The sequence below is a fragment of the Salminus brasiliensis genome, chromosome 13 (assembly GCF_030463535.1).
Source record: "Salminus brasiliensis chromosome 13, fSalBra1.hap2, whole genome shotgun sequence".
Taxonomy (NCBI): domain Eukaryota; kingdom Metazoa; phylum Chordata; class Actinopteri; order Characiformes; family Bryconidae; genus Salminus; species Salminus brasiliensis.
The window spans coordinates 38376392-38393754 of record NC_132890.1 but is presented as its reverse complement, the minus strand read 5'-3'; the positions used below and the strand labels follow the sequence as shown (position 1 = coordinate 38393754).

The 17363-nt window shown below is 45.5% G+C and overlaps 3 protein-coding genes across 4 annotated transcripts; all 3 read right to left on the bottom strand.

Moving 5' to 3' along the window:
• Window positions 1-3701: 3701 nt before the first annotated feature.
• On the bottom strand, window positions 3702-7383 carry LOC140575201 (uncharacterized). Its single transcript, XM_072695414.1, has 3 exons — window positions 7065-7383; window positions 4483-5597; window positions 3702-4241 (listed from the first exon to the last, which is right to left on the bottom strand). Exons 1-3 carry the CDS (start codon window positions 7213-7215, stop codon window positions 4017-4019), a joined length of 1491 nt encoding a protein of 496 aa, XP_072551515.1. The 5' UTR covers window positions 7216-7383; the 3' UTR covers window positions 3702-4016.
• Window positions 7384-7890: 507 nt separating this feature from the next.
• On the bottom strand, window positions 7891-11000 carry LOC140574810 (small ribosomal subunit protein uS15-like). Its single transcript, XM_072694811.1, has 6 exons — window positions 10955-11000; window positions 9969-10017; window positions 9641-9719; window positions 9372-9541; window positions 8957-9057; window positions 7891-7963 (listed from the first exon to the last, which is right to left on the bottom strand). The coding sequence occupies exons 1-6, from the start codon at window positions 10975-10977 to the stop codon at window positions 7930-7932; spliced, it is 456 nt and encodes a 151-aa protein (XP_072550912.1). The 5' UTR covers window positions 10978-11000; the 3' UTR covers window positions 7891-7929.
• A 1633-nt stretch (window positions 11001-12633) lies between these two features.
• On the bottom strand, window positions 12634-16612 carry tirap (toll-interleukin 1 receptor (TIR) domain containing adaptor protein). 2 transcript variants are annotated; one of them, XM_072695390.1, is made up of 4 exons: window positions 16500-16612; window positions 15413-15461; window positions 14394-15062; window positions 12634-12892 (listed from the first exon to the last, which is right to left on the bottom strand). In XM_072695390.1, exons 2-4 carry the CDS (start codon window positions 15441-15443, stop codon window positions 12855-12857), a joined length of 738 nt encoding a protein of 245 aa, XP_072551491.1. In that variant the 5' UTR covers window positions 15444-15461; window positions 16500-16612; the 3' UTR covers window positions 12634-12854. The 2 variants fall into 2 exon arrangements, with proteins under 2 accessions (XP_072551491.1, XP_072551492.1); XM_072695391.1 differs by having other exon boundaries at window positions 14416-15062.
• Window positions 16613-17363: the final 751 nt, after the last annotated feature.

The window sequence follows — 17363 nt, the reverse complement described above, 5'->3', positions numbered from 1 at the left end:
GAGTGAGAAGAGAAACGTGGAGAAAGAAAGAGAAGAGAAAGGTGGAGGAAGAAAGAGGTGGAGGTGATGGAGGTGAAAGAGGAAGAAGAACAGAAAGAACTAGAATAAGAGAGAAAGGAAAAGAGTGGAGAGAGAGAGGAGGAGGAGAAGGAGAGAGAGGAGCAGACAGACACCATGAGTGAAAGACTGAAGGATGGAGAGATTAGGGTGGAGGGACAAAGGAAAAACTGGGGAACAGTCCAAACCCAACAAAGAGAAGAGGGGTGATGTCCATTGGATCACATAAATCCATCAGTCATAATAATGTAAGTGCTGGCTTTGATGTAAGGGGTAGAATCACTCTTCAGTTAGAAAAGAAAGGTGGAGACGGATTTCCAACTGGCTGTGCTGTTTATTAGCCACAGCTCACATCGGACCTGCAGATGTGGGTCTGGAGTGTGGGGCTGGAGTGTGGGGCTGGAGCGTGGGTCTGAGGTGTGGGTCTGAGGTGTGGGTCTGGAGCGTGGGGCTGGAGCGTGGGGCTGGAGCGTGGGTCTGAGGTGTGGGTCTTGAGCGTGGGGCTGAAGCGTGGGGCTGGAGCGTGGGTCTGGAGCGTGGGGCTGGAGCGTGGGGCTGAAGCGTGGGGCTGGAGCGTGGGTCTGGAGCGTGGGGCTGGAGCGTGGGGCTGGAGCGTGGGTCTGAGGTGTGGGTCTTGAGCGTGGGTCTGGAGCGTGGGGCTGGAGCGTGGGGCTGAGGTGTGGGTCTGAGGTGTGGGGCTGAAGCGTGGGGCTGAAGCGTGGGGCTGAAGCGTGGGGCTGGAGCGTGGGTCTGGAGCGTGGGGCTGGAGCGTGGGGCTGAGGTGTGGGTCTGGAGTGTGGGTCTGGAGCGTGGGGCTGGAGCGTGGGGCTGGAGCGTGGGGCTGGAGCGTGGGGCTGGAGCGTGGGGCTGGAGCGTGGGTCTGGAGCGTGGGTCTGGAGTGTGGGTCTGGAGCGTGGGGCTGGAGCGTGGGGCTGGTTCCTTGTTATTCTAAAGTCGACGAGGATCTTTTTGGTTTTCTGAATGTTGCCTGCCAGGTTATTGTCATCGCACCACGCAGCCAGGTGCTGCACCTCGTCCCTGTAGGCCGTCTCCTCGTCACCTCTGATCAGGCCTGTCACTGCGGTGTCATCCACCCGCTTAATTAAGGAGTTAGAGCCATAGCCACATTAGCATTAGCATAAAGTGCAGCAGCAACAGTGCAAGTAAGCTCATGTGGGCCTGTATGTATTCAGTGTCCTGTGTTTATTGTGTTTATTGACTGTACAGGACGTCTACATCTGCCTGTGTGGACGCTGTTCTGCGTGCACACTGTTGTGTTGTGTATCTGCGCTCCACACTGTTAACAATAGAAGATGCTTGAGGAACGTTTGGAGGTTCTTCAGGTTACACTGTGGAGGAACCTCTTACGGAGCTTTGAGGAATCCTCAGACTCTCAAAACACCTTAAAGCACCTTAAAGGGTTCCTCACAGTTTCAGACTGAAGAGCCACAAAGTTCCTCAAGGATCTGATACTGTAACAGTGTACTGAGTCCTGTGCAGTGGGATGCTGGTTTGTGTTGCATTATGGGTCTGAAGAGAACATTTAGTTCAGTGTATTCATGTTATCTTGAACCTCTCGGGCTTTCAGAGGAACGCTCTGACGTTTTGATGCCAGGCCAGCTGCCTCAGTCTGTGTGTCTGTGTACCGCACTGAGCATGGAGGAAAGAGAGGAGAGCAGAGAACTGTCTGAGAACTGTCTGAGAACCACAGCTGTGGGAAAGTATGGACCCTCTCGAAGCTACAAGTCCATCTCCAGAGGTCTTAATGTTCCTGTGTCCACTGTGAGCGACGTCAATAAGACGTTTACAGACCAAAGCTAACCTCCCTGGACGTGGACGGAGGAGAACATTTTTATTCAATCAAATTCTCACAGCAATGCTCCAGAGTCCAAAGCACATGGACTCAAAAGTATGAAAAAAAAGAAATAGTTTAAGAAAGACTGAAGGAGCCAATCACACGCCACTTCACCCACACTACAGAGTCCAGCTGCTCTCAGCCTTTTTCAGCAGGTCTGTGTGCAGTGCTGCATCGTACAGGCAGGACTGGTTACAGGTATGGACCTGAAGAACGGGTCAGTGCAGAAACCCAGCTAGTAATTCCTGGAAGCACACACCAGCTTACAGTCATGTTCTATGTGGATACATATACTATATTGGCATAAGTATTGGGACACTTCTCATTCAGTGTTTCTTCTGAAATCAAGGGTATTAAGAGCTGATCCTGCTTTTGTTGGAGTAACTGCCTCTACTGTCTCTACTGTCCAGAGAAGAAGACTTTCTACTAGATTATGGAGAGCATTGCTGTGAGGATTTGATAGCATGCAGCCACAAGAACATTAGTGAGGTCAGGATGTTGGATGATGGATCACCACCCCACCTCATCATCAACTCAACTCCCCAACTCCTCCCATTCAAAAGTACTGGATGGAGCTCCTCCACCATCATTCCAGAGAACACAGCTCTTCCACTGCTCCACAGCTCCTCAATGCTGGGGGGCTTTATACCCCTCTAGCCCACGCCTGGCATTAGGCAGGTGAAAGATGAATAATAAACGTTTAGGAGTGGACCTACAGCTGAACACTACCGACAAAACCCCTGTAGACCTCACAGTTTCAGAGAAATCAGAGGAAAGGGATAGGAGGCATTGTCTTTACTCAAGAAAGCTGATTATGACCAAAAGAAACCCACAGCGTTCATCAGCGTTCCACAATCCCTGCACCTGGACAGGCTGACTGATCATCATGTCACTGAACTGATGAAATACTGATGAAGAGAAGCTCTGAGGGCCCGCAGGGAAGCTCGAGTTTACCTGCGCTGCCTTTGTGTTTCACTCATAAAGGCTGCTGACTGTCCTATTGCGTCAGGCAGTGTGAGCAGGGTAATTGAGACTCCAGAGATCAGCCCCCCCCCTCCCCAACTACCACCCCAGCATACCCCCTCCCCTCAGGTTCAGAACTCTTCAGGATGAGTAATAGAAGCTGGGGCCATGTTGGCTGCCTTCCCACAACACACCCAGCCCTGCTGCAATCGCCTGCAATCCTTTCACCGCCACCACGCGCTGGGCTCCGTTGCCAGGCAACCAGTCGCTCTGGAGCTGGAGCAGCCCTAGGAGATGGAAACACACTATAGTATTCACATACTGTACATGTGTACACACACAGGCATTCTCACTCACACACACACTCACACACGTCTGTGCATGTGCGGTGCTGCTGGCCAGCATGTCCAGGCTGTGTTTAGTAAACAGCGTCAGCCTGGTAAGGCCTGTTCACTGCAGAACTTGCTGTACTGTGTACAGTGCTCTCACACGGACAGAGAGCCACTGGATCAGTCCAACCCTGACCAGGTGTCACAATCAGTCGAGACGATTGCGTACACCATTGCTTCTTTTTTCACCATACACTTTGTGCTTCCAGTGATGCGTCTGGGGGAGACGCTAATTGATTTCTCCTCAGGGGAGAGAGTTTCATCATGCCTTGTTTTTAACCCTCTCTCTTACACAGAGTCCTGCTGCAGGAGAGCAGAGTAACCTATGGATGCTGTACACCAGGACAAGTGCAGCTTCTGAAAGTGAGCAAAATCCAACCAGACCGAACTGCAGAAAGGAAGAGGGTTGAAAGTGATTGTTTTGGAAAACCTACTTTATTCCACATTTTGTTCACAAGCACAAATTCTTGTGTTTTTATTCTCCCAAAAACCCTTCCTCCCTCCCTCTGTTCTATTTTTGTATTAATAACTTAAACATCTACCATAAATATGATCCATACACAAAGCCGTTCCATTTACAGCATCATTTACATTGCCGGTCAGTAAGGCACACAGTAAAGAAAACATTCTCATGACAAATGAGGCTAAACACACGTGTTCTGAACACATCACTGAGGTATGACTGTTGAGTCGGAGTAAAAGTAGAGACCGCTTTAGAGAACTACAATATTTCAGTCCACTGAAAGTCCAGTTCAAGGACTGCTGATTTGGTCAGTGTGCTTTTTTTGACAAGCTGTAAACTTGTCCCTATGTGAGATACTGAAACAGTATCCAATGGCCTGCTCAGCTTCCAAAATTCTCCTCTGGAACCGGTCCCTATCCCGGGCATGCTCCTCCCAGGGCCCCTTACGAGAAGCCTGAAGGGCAAAAGACCAGGCTCGCATCTTGTGAACTTGCACAACTGGAGAGAATTTGACCTGTGGAGGGAAATGAGGGGAGAGTGTGAGACACTTTCAACATACAGAGATAAATTAATGATAAAAAAAGTTGCCTGATTAAAGCTTTTAATTAGCTAATGTTAACCCTATTTCTTAATCTGATAACATGGATATCAGGAACCACTCTCTAACTTACGAAATGCTGACCCGCACCAGACGCTACTCAGGTACATTTACTAACTTTAACACCTGTAGCAGATTTGTGGTAAATGATAAATACCTTTTTCTCCACAGGAATGTCCTTGTTTGCTCGGGCCTCAGCTGTCTGATTTAGAGGCCTTTTCCAGTGCACTTTACAGGGTTTCTCCACAGACAACTGATGGCACTGATGACCATGAACTGTGCGTTGTTGTAAAACAGGCTTTCTGCACCGAGCGTCTGCTCCCCTGGAGTCCCTGGATGTTGTATTGCTTTGCTTACTGCAATCAGGCGAACCTTCAGCGCGCTCCAGGTCCTTAGAACGCCCAGGTGTGTTCCCAGCTGATGGACTCTGTAGACAAGCTCTGAAATTCAGTGGGTGGTATGGGTCATCGTTCAGAGACAGAGACTTCCACAAGGCATCCTCTTCATCTTCTGACGAGCAGGTTTCATTACTTCCTTGCTCACTAGCATCAGAGCTCAGAGACACGCTGGGCTGGGAGACCACGGGTATGCGCGTTCCCTGGTCTACTCTGGAGCTTGGCTCTGCGCGCCATTCGTTAGCAGCTGCGCTAGAGACACACGCTGTGAAGTGCAGCGGGTGGTACGGATCGGTGGAGCGGGTAAGAAGGTCCCAAAGTCTGTCACTGTCCTCTCTGTCCACCTCCACACAGGAGCTGTCTGAGCCTCCCCAACTCACCTCACTGTCTGAACTCTGGCCTCCCGACTCCTGCCGACAAGGCCTCTGGCTCTCCTCCGCAGACGAACTGGAGAAATGACACTCAAACTCTTTCTTCTGCAAGTCCTTCTGATAAAGACCCGACACACAAGCACTAAACGCGACAGGGCAGAGGTCATCTGCGTACGCCCCTTCAGAGCCCGTAAGCACGTTCCAGCTGTGCTTCCAGCCGCTGGGCTCTCCAATATACAGCTCCTCACTGTCTGAGAGACACTCTGTGGCACGAGACACAAAGTCATCCACCAACGAGCAGCAGAGTTCATCGTTTACCAGGCTGGACAGGACTGAGCGAGAGTGAGAGTCCAAGTCAAAAGGGTCCCCGTTTTTATTGTTCTCAAATAAGGAGGAGAGGAGGAAACCATCAGCGGCGTCTCTGGAGGTGCTGCTCATGTGCTGAATGTGCTCTCCCGCTTCATCCGTGATCCTCACATGAACCTCGAACCGGAACATCTGAAATACTGGACATCAAACAGAGAGGTGAGCAGGACGGCGAAAAATCAGTAGAGCACTGTTACTACAGTCAAATAATGGTCCATACACAAAGACAACAGAGGCAGGAAACCCCCTTAAACGTCCTACTAAGCCCCCCGACAAAACCTGACGTACCCAGCACTGACCAGAGGAGGAAGTGAAGTTCGGAAAAGAGTGAAAGAGTCAAATATTCTGTATAAATACTAGTATTTTAATGAATTAGCAGTCCGAGCAGGTTTATACTGTATAATATATATTCATTTTTGATGTTTATCTTTTCAGGGTCAATAATGGTTAATATATTGTATCATTCCTGTACAGCCTATATAACAATTATCATTATTTTATCAGCATTATTTAACACTATTAATCGACCTGAATGCATTTAAAACATATCTTTCCACTGCCATGAACCACAGACACGGCTTTCTGTTAAAGTCCGCAGGTTCCCAAGTGTTCATAGACAATACTGCAAGCTCTTTGGGGGTGGGGTGGGGGGCTGCTTAAATTCTGAACAGGTAGGTAAGTGTGGCATACCTTCCCTCTAATATTACATCACCTCCATGACAACCCACCAGACATTACCATATTAAACACACACTATGTAGATCTTTTATTACAGATTTTATATTATTTTCTTTCTTTAGCATCTATTAAAAATGTCCCCAATATAAATAATACATTTAGAACCCTGGTGTATAAAAACACAAGAATAAGTATGATACTGGCTTTATCATTACAGCAGTGGAATACTACTTTAATTGGACATGACCTGCAGAGGTAAAGTCTTTATATCACAGTCTGTCAGTATGTCAATTTCATATTCTGTCTTTGTGTCTGATGTATAATATAATATGTGTAATATTCAGTGATCAGCAGGTTCAGAGATCTTGGGTGATGAGCAGTCCTGTCCTGTCCAGCCCTTCAAACAGGCAGTTTTAATAAAATACTCTTTCCAGACCTGAAACCTCGTGTGAACATAAACATAAACACAAATAACAGTTATTTACTTTGAGCTACAGGGGGGGGGGTCACGCCACTAATGATCAGACTGGCTCTTTGTTTTCTCATAATTAATCGATATATTATTTTATATGTTCTTTTATATAAATAATTTAGGCTATATTAAATATTAGGCTACAGAATCAAAACCTTTTTAATGAACCTGACGGGGTTCCCCTTCTACAGGTGTGTATTGATCAGTATTACAGTATTTAATAAGTATTAATCTGAAAGCTCGTGAGGCTCCAGACTGCAGGTAAACCGCGCGCTCTGGGCAGAGGGGCGAGCTGACGCCCCCCACAGCCCTCTCTGCTCTCCGGCCAGGGGGGAAGTCAGAGCCGCAGAAGTAAAGTTCTGGAGAATTTGAGCTGAAATGAGTATAAACCCGGTTCCCTGCACTCAGAGCTCAGCGAACAGCAGCTGGGGTCCAGATCCAGCCGTTTCGGACCTACCTGCCATCAGGCTGTAGCAGATGACCTGCAGCAGCAGGCGGAGGTGCTCCCACACCGCCGTCAGGAGCTGCTTGGTCCAGGGCAGGAGCATCATGCCGCCGTGGCCGAAGCGCTGCATGGCCGTCCTCGGCGAAGCTCCCACAGCCTCCATCTTCAGCAAGCAGCCAGAGCGCTCACGTGTTCAGACACTCGGCCCTCGCGGAGCTCTCCTTACGGTCGGCGGATTCCCCTCAACCCCACTCACAAAGCTCATCTTCCCGCGGAGGAGAGCAGGCTAAGCGGCCGCCATGTTCTCCCAACCCGGTCGTACCTCACCTCCTCTCCGCGGGGCAGACAGGCGAACTGCCTCCGACCAGCGAGCCGCCCCATATAAACAAACAGCGGCCAACGGCCGGCTGTGACTGGACCGCCGCGCTGTCGCTCAAGTTCTGAGCCCGCCTTCTGTGACTACAGACCCCGCCCACACACACACACACACACACACTCCTCAAAACAGCCCAGGAGCAGACTGCAGAGATGAATGCAGTAAATATATAAACACAGTGAAACAGCCCAGCAGAGAATCTAAACACAGGTATGATTCAACAGGCAGGCAAACGATCTAAACACTCATCATTAGTGCAGATTAATCAGTACATTAGTACAGAAAACCAGTTAATCAGAGCTAATTAACACACAGCTGGTCAGATCCCAAATCCCCGATCACAATATGATTAAACACTAAGCCATACAGCCCACCCCTATACCCCACCACACCCCCACTACCCTGCACAGGCCGGGTTCATGACTCAGAACACAAGGAAATAAACACTCAGGACAAAGGAAATCAGCTTTCAAACTGCTTTTATTGATCCAATGTTAGGATTTACGCCACCAAAGTTGAAGCGGTGGCGGATTCACTGTGAAGAAAAGAGAAATAAAGTAAGATGTAGATTTACAGAAACCGTACATTTAAACAGGAGAGTCCTCTACTGTCCCTCATCTCTTCCATTAAACACAGGGTGATGTTCAGAGAGCTCAACACCAGATAAACTGAAGTTAATGTAGAACAACCAGCAAATACACCAACTAGAGGCACAGTGAACATGTTCATTTCCAGTATTTCTGCAGTTCACATTTATTAAACATAATCATTACATTTCTTTGCTGATCACAGTACGTCTAACTATAATTTAATGCTTTCCTAATAAATATAAATCTATTTAAACATTAATATTGCATCTTTTGTCCATTTCACATCAAATTTATGCAGAAATGGCAAATGACAGCTTAAACTTGACATCTCAAACTCAGAAAAACTATATTAAATTAAGGACAAACGCAGGTCTTACTTCATCCAGTGAAGTATTAAGGATTTTTTGTTTAGATGCAAATCATTTTACTGGCCAGCTTTAGACTCTAATGAACATATCTCCACATGAGGGCGCTACTAGTAATCCTTCTGTGTTCAGCAGAGCTGTTTGTAAATGGTTTGCGTTTTTATTCTACACTCTCCAAGACTGAAGCTACATCTGATGTTTCTCTTTGGTTACAACAACTGCACCTTTAAGAACCCACAATGTAGCATAACTGGGGTGTAATGGATCATAAAAAATGTAAAAATCAAAAACACAATTCATTTACTATCAGACTTACTGATTGGATCATTTTTCAGATGACTAACCGAGTGAGGATACTTCAAATGTGTGGTCATGTTTGAGGTGTCGCATTGCCAAAGAAACAGCTAAATTACAGCTAAAATTACTAAATGTACTGGTTACATCACCAGTTAAAACCCACATCACACCTCAGAACCAAGTTTACCCGTAAATAACCCGTAATCTTAGTTACTCATTAGTAAAATACACGCATCTGTAATCACTACTTCTGTCAAAGGTGAAACAGCTACTCACTACTTCCAGTTAGGTGCCAGTACTCTCTTGGCTTTGTAGTAACGGGCCAACCGGTGGATTCTGCTCTCAACCAGAATCAGACGGAACTTGCCATCTTTGTCCTGCAAAACACAAATAAATCATAATAAAAGTTCTCAAAGTTGCTTTACAAGACCAGTGGACACACTCAGCTCCTACGCCCTTAAAGTTCCTATAAGACTTTACCAAACAAGTCATCTGCTTTCCAAAAACGGCAATAGATCATATTGTTAAGGTGAGCAAATAGTCCTAATATTAAAACATATTTAAATATGAATTCACAATAAAATAAAGATCACTGCAATCTGAGCAGCTACATTTTGTACAACGTTAATCAATCATCCACAAAAATGTTGAAGTGCTGAAGAAAGGCAGGTAATATGTGGTTATAACACACCTTCCTGTTTCTCTCTAGATGCTTCCTAACAGCAACAGCCTTCTTGATGAGGTGGTAGAGATCCTCTGGCAGGTCTGGGGCCAAGCCTTTGGACTTCAAGATCCTCAAAATCTTGTTGCCAGCGACAAAGCGCACCTGAGCCACACCATGAGAATCTCTGAGGATGACACCTGTGCAAAGGATTTGATCATGTTAAGGGATCATGAGTGTCTACAAGTTTCTATTTGGATGATCATGACGACCCACTCTGGATTACGACAGAAACGTACCGATCTGGGAGGGGGTAAGACCCTTTTTGGCCAGCTTGAAAATCTGCTCCTTCACGTCATCAGACGTCAGTTTGAGCCACTACAGAGATGGACACAATGTGAATTAGGTACCATTAAATGTGCCCAAGCATGGACCAATTAATAGAAGTGGCTGCCAAATTAATGACCCCATATTCAATGTGTATTAGTGTAGATCTTTTTAGTGACATGTGCCACAAAGCAGCTGTACAGGAATCCTATAACTTCATGACCACATTGCCGGGGACAAGGGGCATGAACAAAAGCCAAGAAAGCAAGCTAACGTGTTTTGTTCTACACCATTACTTACAGTGGGAACACTGCGTCTGTATGGCAAAGCGGAGCGGGACAAGCCCTTTCTGTAAGAAAACAAAGAGAACAAACTCAGACTCAATGAAAACAAGCAGAAGAATCATCCTTACTCTTATTTCCGGAAGACAAAGTCTACAAAAATCACTTCATTGTCACTGTAACGCATCTCTAAAATGGCAACTTCAGAGGATAGAGAGAGAAATGGAGATTAAACCCTCCCTACACTCACTTTTACTACACAGTTCTACAGTGTTACTATTAGCTTTACACCCCTCTAACCCACGCCTGGCATTAGGCACGGTGCTTTAGAGTCCTATTCTATTGGCAGTACTTCTCTACAGGGACTAGACAAGCAGTGTGTGCAGTTGCACATCCATTTCAGCAATGGGTGCAGCTTAAAGTAGCTGAAATAATTCATTAGGAGGAGTGTCCACAAACATTTGGACATCGTGTTGGGCCTGTCTCGCGTGTTTTACTCAGGATACTGTAAATTCGATGAAATGCAGATTTGATAGAATAAAATAAATCTTATTTAAATCGAGTTAGTTAAATTATTATTATATTATTATTATTATTATTAATTAGTTCGGATATAGAAAAACTCGATGCCCGGGAGGACAGGGCCTGGCGGGCTCTCTACACAAAACCCCAATCTAATCTCTAAAGTTAAAAAGCTACAGCTCTGCACACAGAGGACCGCTCTGTTCATCTGCTAACACTATAAAAGTTATTAAATTAAGATTTCTGCAGAAACTCCGAGGTTTTAAACAGGATTAGCACAAAAGGCTAACTGGCTATCTGTACGACACCGCCGAGAGCACGCTGCTGCTGCTAATGACGAGATTTACGGGAAAAAACAGGTATTTTAGCTCTCCACCGGTATCTGCTGGATTACAGCTAGAACACAGAGAAGTTCATATAATCATATCGAGGTTCTGACCCACATTAATATCGATTAACTTCATTTTACTGAAGAAAACTCACCCGGGAGCGTGCATGCGACCCATGGCTGCGAAAAAAGGAAGAGGAGGGACCAGAGCCGGATATGACAACGACACAGCGAATTTTCTCTTTCCGCCTATCTTCTTTATTTATTTATTTATTCATTTTATTATATATTTTTAAAATTAGACATCGTCAATCAAATACGTAGAACTGAATTTCCATATTCAACATCGTTTCTCGCTTTGTAAAAAAAAAAAAAAAAGCAAAAGAGAGAGTTCCGTGGGTTCCGTAGCTCCTTCCCTACAGACCCGTCCATCACTCTCATCGCAACCCTGAAGTCCAGCCGGCTAAAGTTTTGGGTGATACCCTGGGAAAGATCATTAAAGTGGGAATATTTCATTAAACTCCACACAGAACTCCATCAGATTACCCGAGCCAACACCCTGCAGCACTGAGGCGTAGGCTGTATGTCCACCAATCAGCCATAACATTAACACCACTGGTGAAGTGAATAACACCTGTATGTCATTATAGATGTTATAGATGTTACTCAAACTGTGATGTTCTAGACGGCTGGGTCAGAACATCTCCAGAACTTCAGTCAGGTCTTGTGGATTGATCTCCTGTACCTACCAAAAGTACTCCAAGAAAGGACAACCAGCGGGCCTGGTGAACGGGTCATGGACTCCTACAGCTTACTGATGCACATGGGGAGCGAAGGCTGTGCTGTCTGATCCAATAGGAGAGCCACTGCATGCTGGTTCTGATGGAAAAGTGTCTGAACACACAGTGCACCGCAATTTGTTGCATATGGGGCTGTGCAGCCGCAGACCGGTCAGGATGCACATGCTGACCCATGTTCACCATCAAAAGCATCTACGATGTGGATGTGAGCATCAGGACTGGATGTCTGTGTGTGGCACCAGAATGCACTATGGGCCAAAGGCAAGGTGGCAAAGGCAGCAAGGGCAATGTTCTGCTGGGCAGCCTTGGGTTCTGCCATTCATGTGGATGTTACTTTGACACGTCCCACCTACAGTACCTAAACATCGCTGCTGACCAAGCACACCCTTTCATGGTAACAGCATACCCTGATAGCAGTGGCCCCACCTCCCTGTATGGGAAGCCCAACTGGGAACCAGAAGGTTTTGTCCTCGGGTCAGTGATGGGACCAGGAGGGGTTAAATATGAGGTCCATCTGGGTTGTCATCTGCATACTGGGCCTAGATGGGACTCAAGTGAGATTAAGGTGGGCTGTAATTATGGGGTCTATTTGGGAAGCTCAATGGGTCCCAGTAACAAAGTATGTACAAACCCACTCAGAGCCCAACTAGCCCACATTCCACCCACATGAGCCCCACATGAGCATGTTGGCTAGGAAAGGACCTGCTGCTAATTAGTCTTGCTGCCAGATACCACAGGGCACTCTAAGAGGTCTTGTGCCTTAATAGATAAAATATTGGCCAATACAATGAGACGGTCTCATAAAATTGTATAAATACACAAAGTCTAGAAAGTCAATCTTACAGTTACAGTATTTCATACAACAATCTCAGTGTGAGAAATAGTAGATATTTAGACTACATTTAAGAGTATTTTGCTTTTCTACAGAGTGAAGCTACGTATAAAGCTTCCACTAGAGCAGGACTGGACGACGACATCTACAGCATCTCATCACTGATACCAACAACAACTAAATGAGAGCGAAATCACTGGAACATCTTTATTCACCTCAATCACATCCATCACCTTCCTCCTTAGAGTGACACTATTGCTTTAATGGGGTCAGTTTGGATCCACATTCACCAAATATCTTAGTGTAGTTAAATAATTAGAACATCCAAAAAAATAAAACAAACAAACAAACAATCTCAGCACAACACAGGCAGATCTGTCATACTGCAGCTTCTTAGTAGCCCCCCACGCTCGTCGCTTCTGCTCAGCTCTGTGAGAGAGAAACAGGGTGGTCCTTCAAGTCTGCAATACAGAGGATTAATATTAGTGATCAAAGATAATGAGTCAGATTTGTTCCACTATCACACACTAAGGCCCGAAAAGAGTCGATTCTCTGAGTCAACTGCAAAGCTCTGGACTTCATGTTTAAGTTTGGGCCTGTCCCAAAATCCACACTTGTGGTTTATGGTTTTGCTGTAGAGCACGCTACAGAGAACGTAAACACACCCGTACACACAACCAAGAGTGTGAAGTTTGGGACGAGCTCTTTGTCCATACACGGAGTACGAGACAAAGCTGACAGTAGCTTCTTACTGACCAGCTCATGATGAGAATTCCCCTTTAAAGGTGCAGCCGTTAGTCTTAGAGTCTAACCAGCATGCCGACTGCAGCTTACTCTCAGACTTAACACCTTTCCCATTACCACTGAACACGTGCGGAAATGTAGGTGTGACAGACGGCTGTGAAAGGGGCATGTCTCTTCTGGAATACATTTCATTTGTTGATAAAATTGTGTGGAATCAACTTTTGGAATTCATTCTTTTGATTCATCACATAATGAATATTAATCTGACAGCCCTATTAAAACGTAGTGTTTAGAAGACGGTATGTAAGGAGAAGCCCAGAGAAATACTCAACTGCTCCCCTACAGTACAGTATTATACACTACCTCACTGTCTCACTCCCACTGGTAGAAAACATAAAGAAACCTTCCAGATATAAAGAACCATCATTATCTATCATTAACTATCTTTATTAACTATCATCAATAACTATCATCAATAACTATCTCATCACACTGAAAATAACACACACACAACAATCAGCACTGCTGTAGACCCACACCTGGCCTGTTTCCACCAACCCTGTTATTCAGTGTTTCTTCTGAAATCAAGGGGATTAAAAGCTTTTGTTTTTAAGCTTTTTAAAAAGCTTTTTCTCCTGCTTCTGTTGGAGTAACTGTCTCTACTGTCCAGAGAAGAAGACTTTCTACTAGATTCTGGAGGAGCATTGCTGTGAGGATTTGATTGCATTCAACAACAATAGTGTTAGTGAGGTCAGGATGTTGAATGATGATCACCACCCCAACTCCTTAACTCATCTCATCTCAAAAGTATTGGATGGAGCTCCTCCACCATCATTCCAGAGAACACAGCTCTTCCACTGCTCCACAGCTCAATGCTGGGGGGCTTCATACCCCTCTAGTCCACACCTGGCATTAGGCAGCATGGAGTCAATAGGGTCAATACTTCTCTACAGGAACTAGACAAGCTGTGTGTGCATTTGCACATCTGTGTCAGCAGTGGGTGCAGCTTATGCAGCTGAATGCATCATTAGAAAGGGTAAAGCCTGTGATGTGAAATAATAAATCTTTAACTTTAACACATGAGAATATATATATATATGTGTGTGTGTGTGTGTGTGTGTGTGTGTGTGTGTGCGTGTTTTGAGACTGAGATTCTGTGTTTGAACACTAAATATGAATAAAAATATTCAGCACTCTAATAAAGAAAAGCCTTCTCACACTGAAGAACTGTTCTGTACACCTGAGTGTAGCCAGCTTCATGGTTCCTGTTCAAATCCACGATGTAGAAGAAGCGCAGTTCATGTGGAATCTCTGAGATGTGCATGTCCAGAACAGCAGGTATGATCCTCTGAGACATGGGCCCTTCACACAAGGTCTGATGCATTTGGTACAGGCACCAGTCATCCTGCAGGAAGCTGGGGCTGATGAGCAGCACCCAGCAGTGGCTGGACTGTACTGCTTTACATAGTTCAGAGGAAACAGCCCCACCCAGTGGACAGTCTCGCGTTTGCAAGTAACAGCGGAGTTCTCTTGAAGGAGCCTCCAAGAAAGAGGCCAGAGCGTGTGCCTGGGCAATGTTCTCATCACTGTGGCACACGAACACGTCGTATCTGCAGGTCCAGCGGAATGACGGCGTAGAGCGTGGCGAAGAACCCTGAGAGGCACAGGTGCAATGGGACAGGGGGAGAGGCTCGCTCTGGGCAGCACAGTTGCAGTCTGTGTGTGTGACAGTGTCACTGGAAGAATTCACACAAGAGGAAGGCCCAGCGTCCATGGAGGGGTCAGCAGGGTTTACACTGGAGGAAGGCTCAGTGTTCTGGGTGTGTTTACTTCTGTAATGTGAAATGGGCTCATTTTTCGATTTTCTAAAGCGCTGCCGGAACCAGTCTGAAACAAATCACACGTAAACGTAAACGGACTTTCAGCACACAGCTGAACAAGATGATCATGATACCACACAGAACATATCAGCTCCATATATACCCAGCCACCTCCATCTCTTAGGATGTCTTAGGACATGGCTGAAGACACATTTATGTATATTAAGAAATGAAGATATGTCTTTTTAGCAGATGTATATAATAATAATAATAATAATAATATGGTAAATCTGATTTAGTGAACACTGAACATAAACTGTGTCTGTCCACTTTCAGTATGGATAATAAACGTGTCTGATATTAATGCATTGATAATAATGGTTCTATAAAACAGTATTTATCACAGCAATTACTTACCAATAATGCTACTGCCATAGTTTTCCTCCATCCTCCCCAGATCTGTTCTCTAAAAAAGAAAAATAGCAGAATTCTGCTGTGGGATTGGATCTGTTGGACGTACAAACAGATTCTAGCTCTTATCTGGATAAATGGTACGGACTGAAAATGTACACATTCCTGAAAACACTTTAGTTCCTACTACAGACACACGGGGGGGGGGATGATTTCTGGAAATGGACATTCTTTATGAAGCACCATCCAGGAGTAATCCCAGAAATGTCACATTCAGACACTGACACCCAATCTTCACACTGGGGCTCCAAGTGGTCCACTGCACTGCTCCTACCCTTTCCCAAGGAGGGTCAGCCACAGAAGGTCATTGCTGGAAAGGTTGGCTGAGGAAGATGAGAAACCCAGCAATCCAGACGAGCTGAGGGCCACTACCAACCCGGGCCTCAGCAACTTCTCAGCAGGGCCACAAGCTGACTGGCTCCACGCTTCGCTGCTCTGCAGTACCGAGTGTATAAATGAACACACCGGTCAGAAGATGGTGTGAGGCAACAGATAACACCACTACCAGCCAGTGAGCTACTACAACATGTGGGAGACGGGGGTTCGATTCCTGGTCTGGGTTAGGGTTAGGGTTAGGGTTAGGCCTAACAAGCTGACTGGCTCACTTTTTTATTAGAAACGAACGTGGTGTTTACACTGCTCTGGAGTTAGGCTGTAACTTCAGTTATTATTTTCCTGATTGTTTTACCATTACTGCACTACTGCATTATTCTGTGGGCTCATCTGATGGTCGGGGTGATGTTAATACAGACCAGGACAGTCTGAGTCCTGCCGTAAAGGTGGGGAACCTCGTGTTCCCTCTCATCTACTCACACTGACCACATTCAGATAGTCCACACTTTCATCAAAACTCCTAATTCATGTAAATCACTTCTTTAAAGACAGGCGTGTTCAGGGTGGAGAATGGAGCCTCCTGGTTGACCTTTCTGAGGGAGATCATCTCAGAGTTCGGCCAGGAAACAACCCTCACCCTGAAGCAGAGAGGAGCTTCACTAAGACCCACAGAACTGACCACAGCTCCAGCTGTACTTACCCCCGCAGGAGAGGTGGAGGAGAGGTGGAGGCGAGGTGGAGGAGAGGTGGAGGAGAGGTGGAGCTGATTACAGGGATGTAAAGCCAGTGAAAAGGCTGAAGGTTTAGCGGAAAGCTAACTAAAGGAGAGTAACGTGTCTCCAACTTCTGCTTTTCACTGTCATTATTTTTACATCCAGATGGGGGCGCGCGCACACACACACACACACACACACACACACACACACACACACACACACACACACAAATAAAAGTCATTAGGAACAAGTCTTCAGGTTATCAGACAGATTTAATGTGTAAGATCTGATTAATGAGCTTCTGGAAATGTGAGGCTTTATTCACCTCTGTTTAGAGGGGGCGTGGCTATCTCTGTACTGTACTGTACTGCACTGCACTGTACTGTACTATACTATACTGTACTATACTATACTATACTGTACTGTACTGTACTGTACTATACTGTACTCTACCAGAGATGCTGAAAAAATAATAACAGTACTGTATTTATTTGTACTTTTTACCTGGAAGTTTTCCTACACATTATTATGTTTCTGTATATATTATAAGTTTAAATATTGTATATGTTTCCTCTAGCAGGATTTAAACACCCTGGTGAGAGACACAGACCATTAGACATGTCTAATTACTAAGTATATTTAGTACCATGTAGTAAATACTGGGTAAAAAGCAAAGCACTTTGGTAAGTCTGAATAGAAGAGTCTGCTGAATGCCTTCATGTAAAAGTAAATGTAAATGTACCATGTTTCATTCCCTTAAAGCATTATTAACTGATAATATTATAAACTGTTATGCGTAGAGAAGTGCTGTATTATTAACCTCATCTGCAGCTCATCCGGGTGACAGA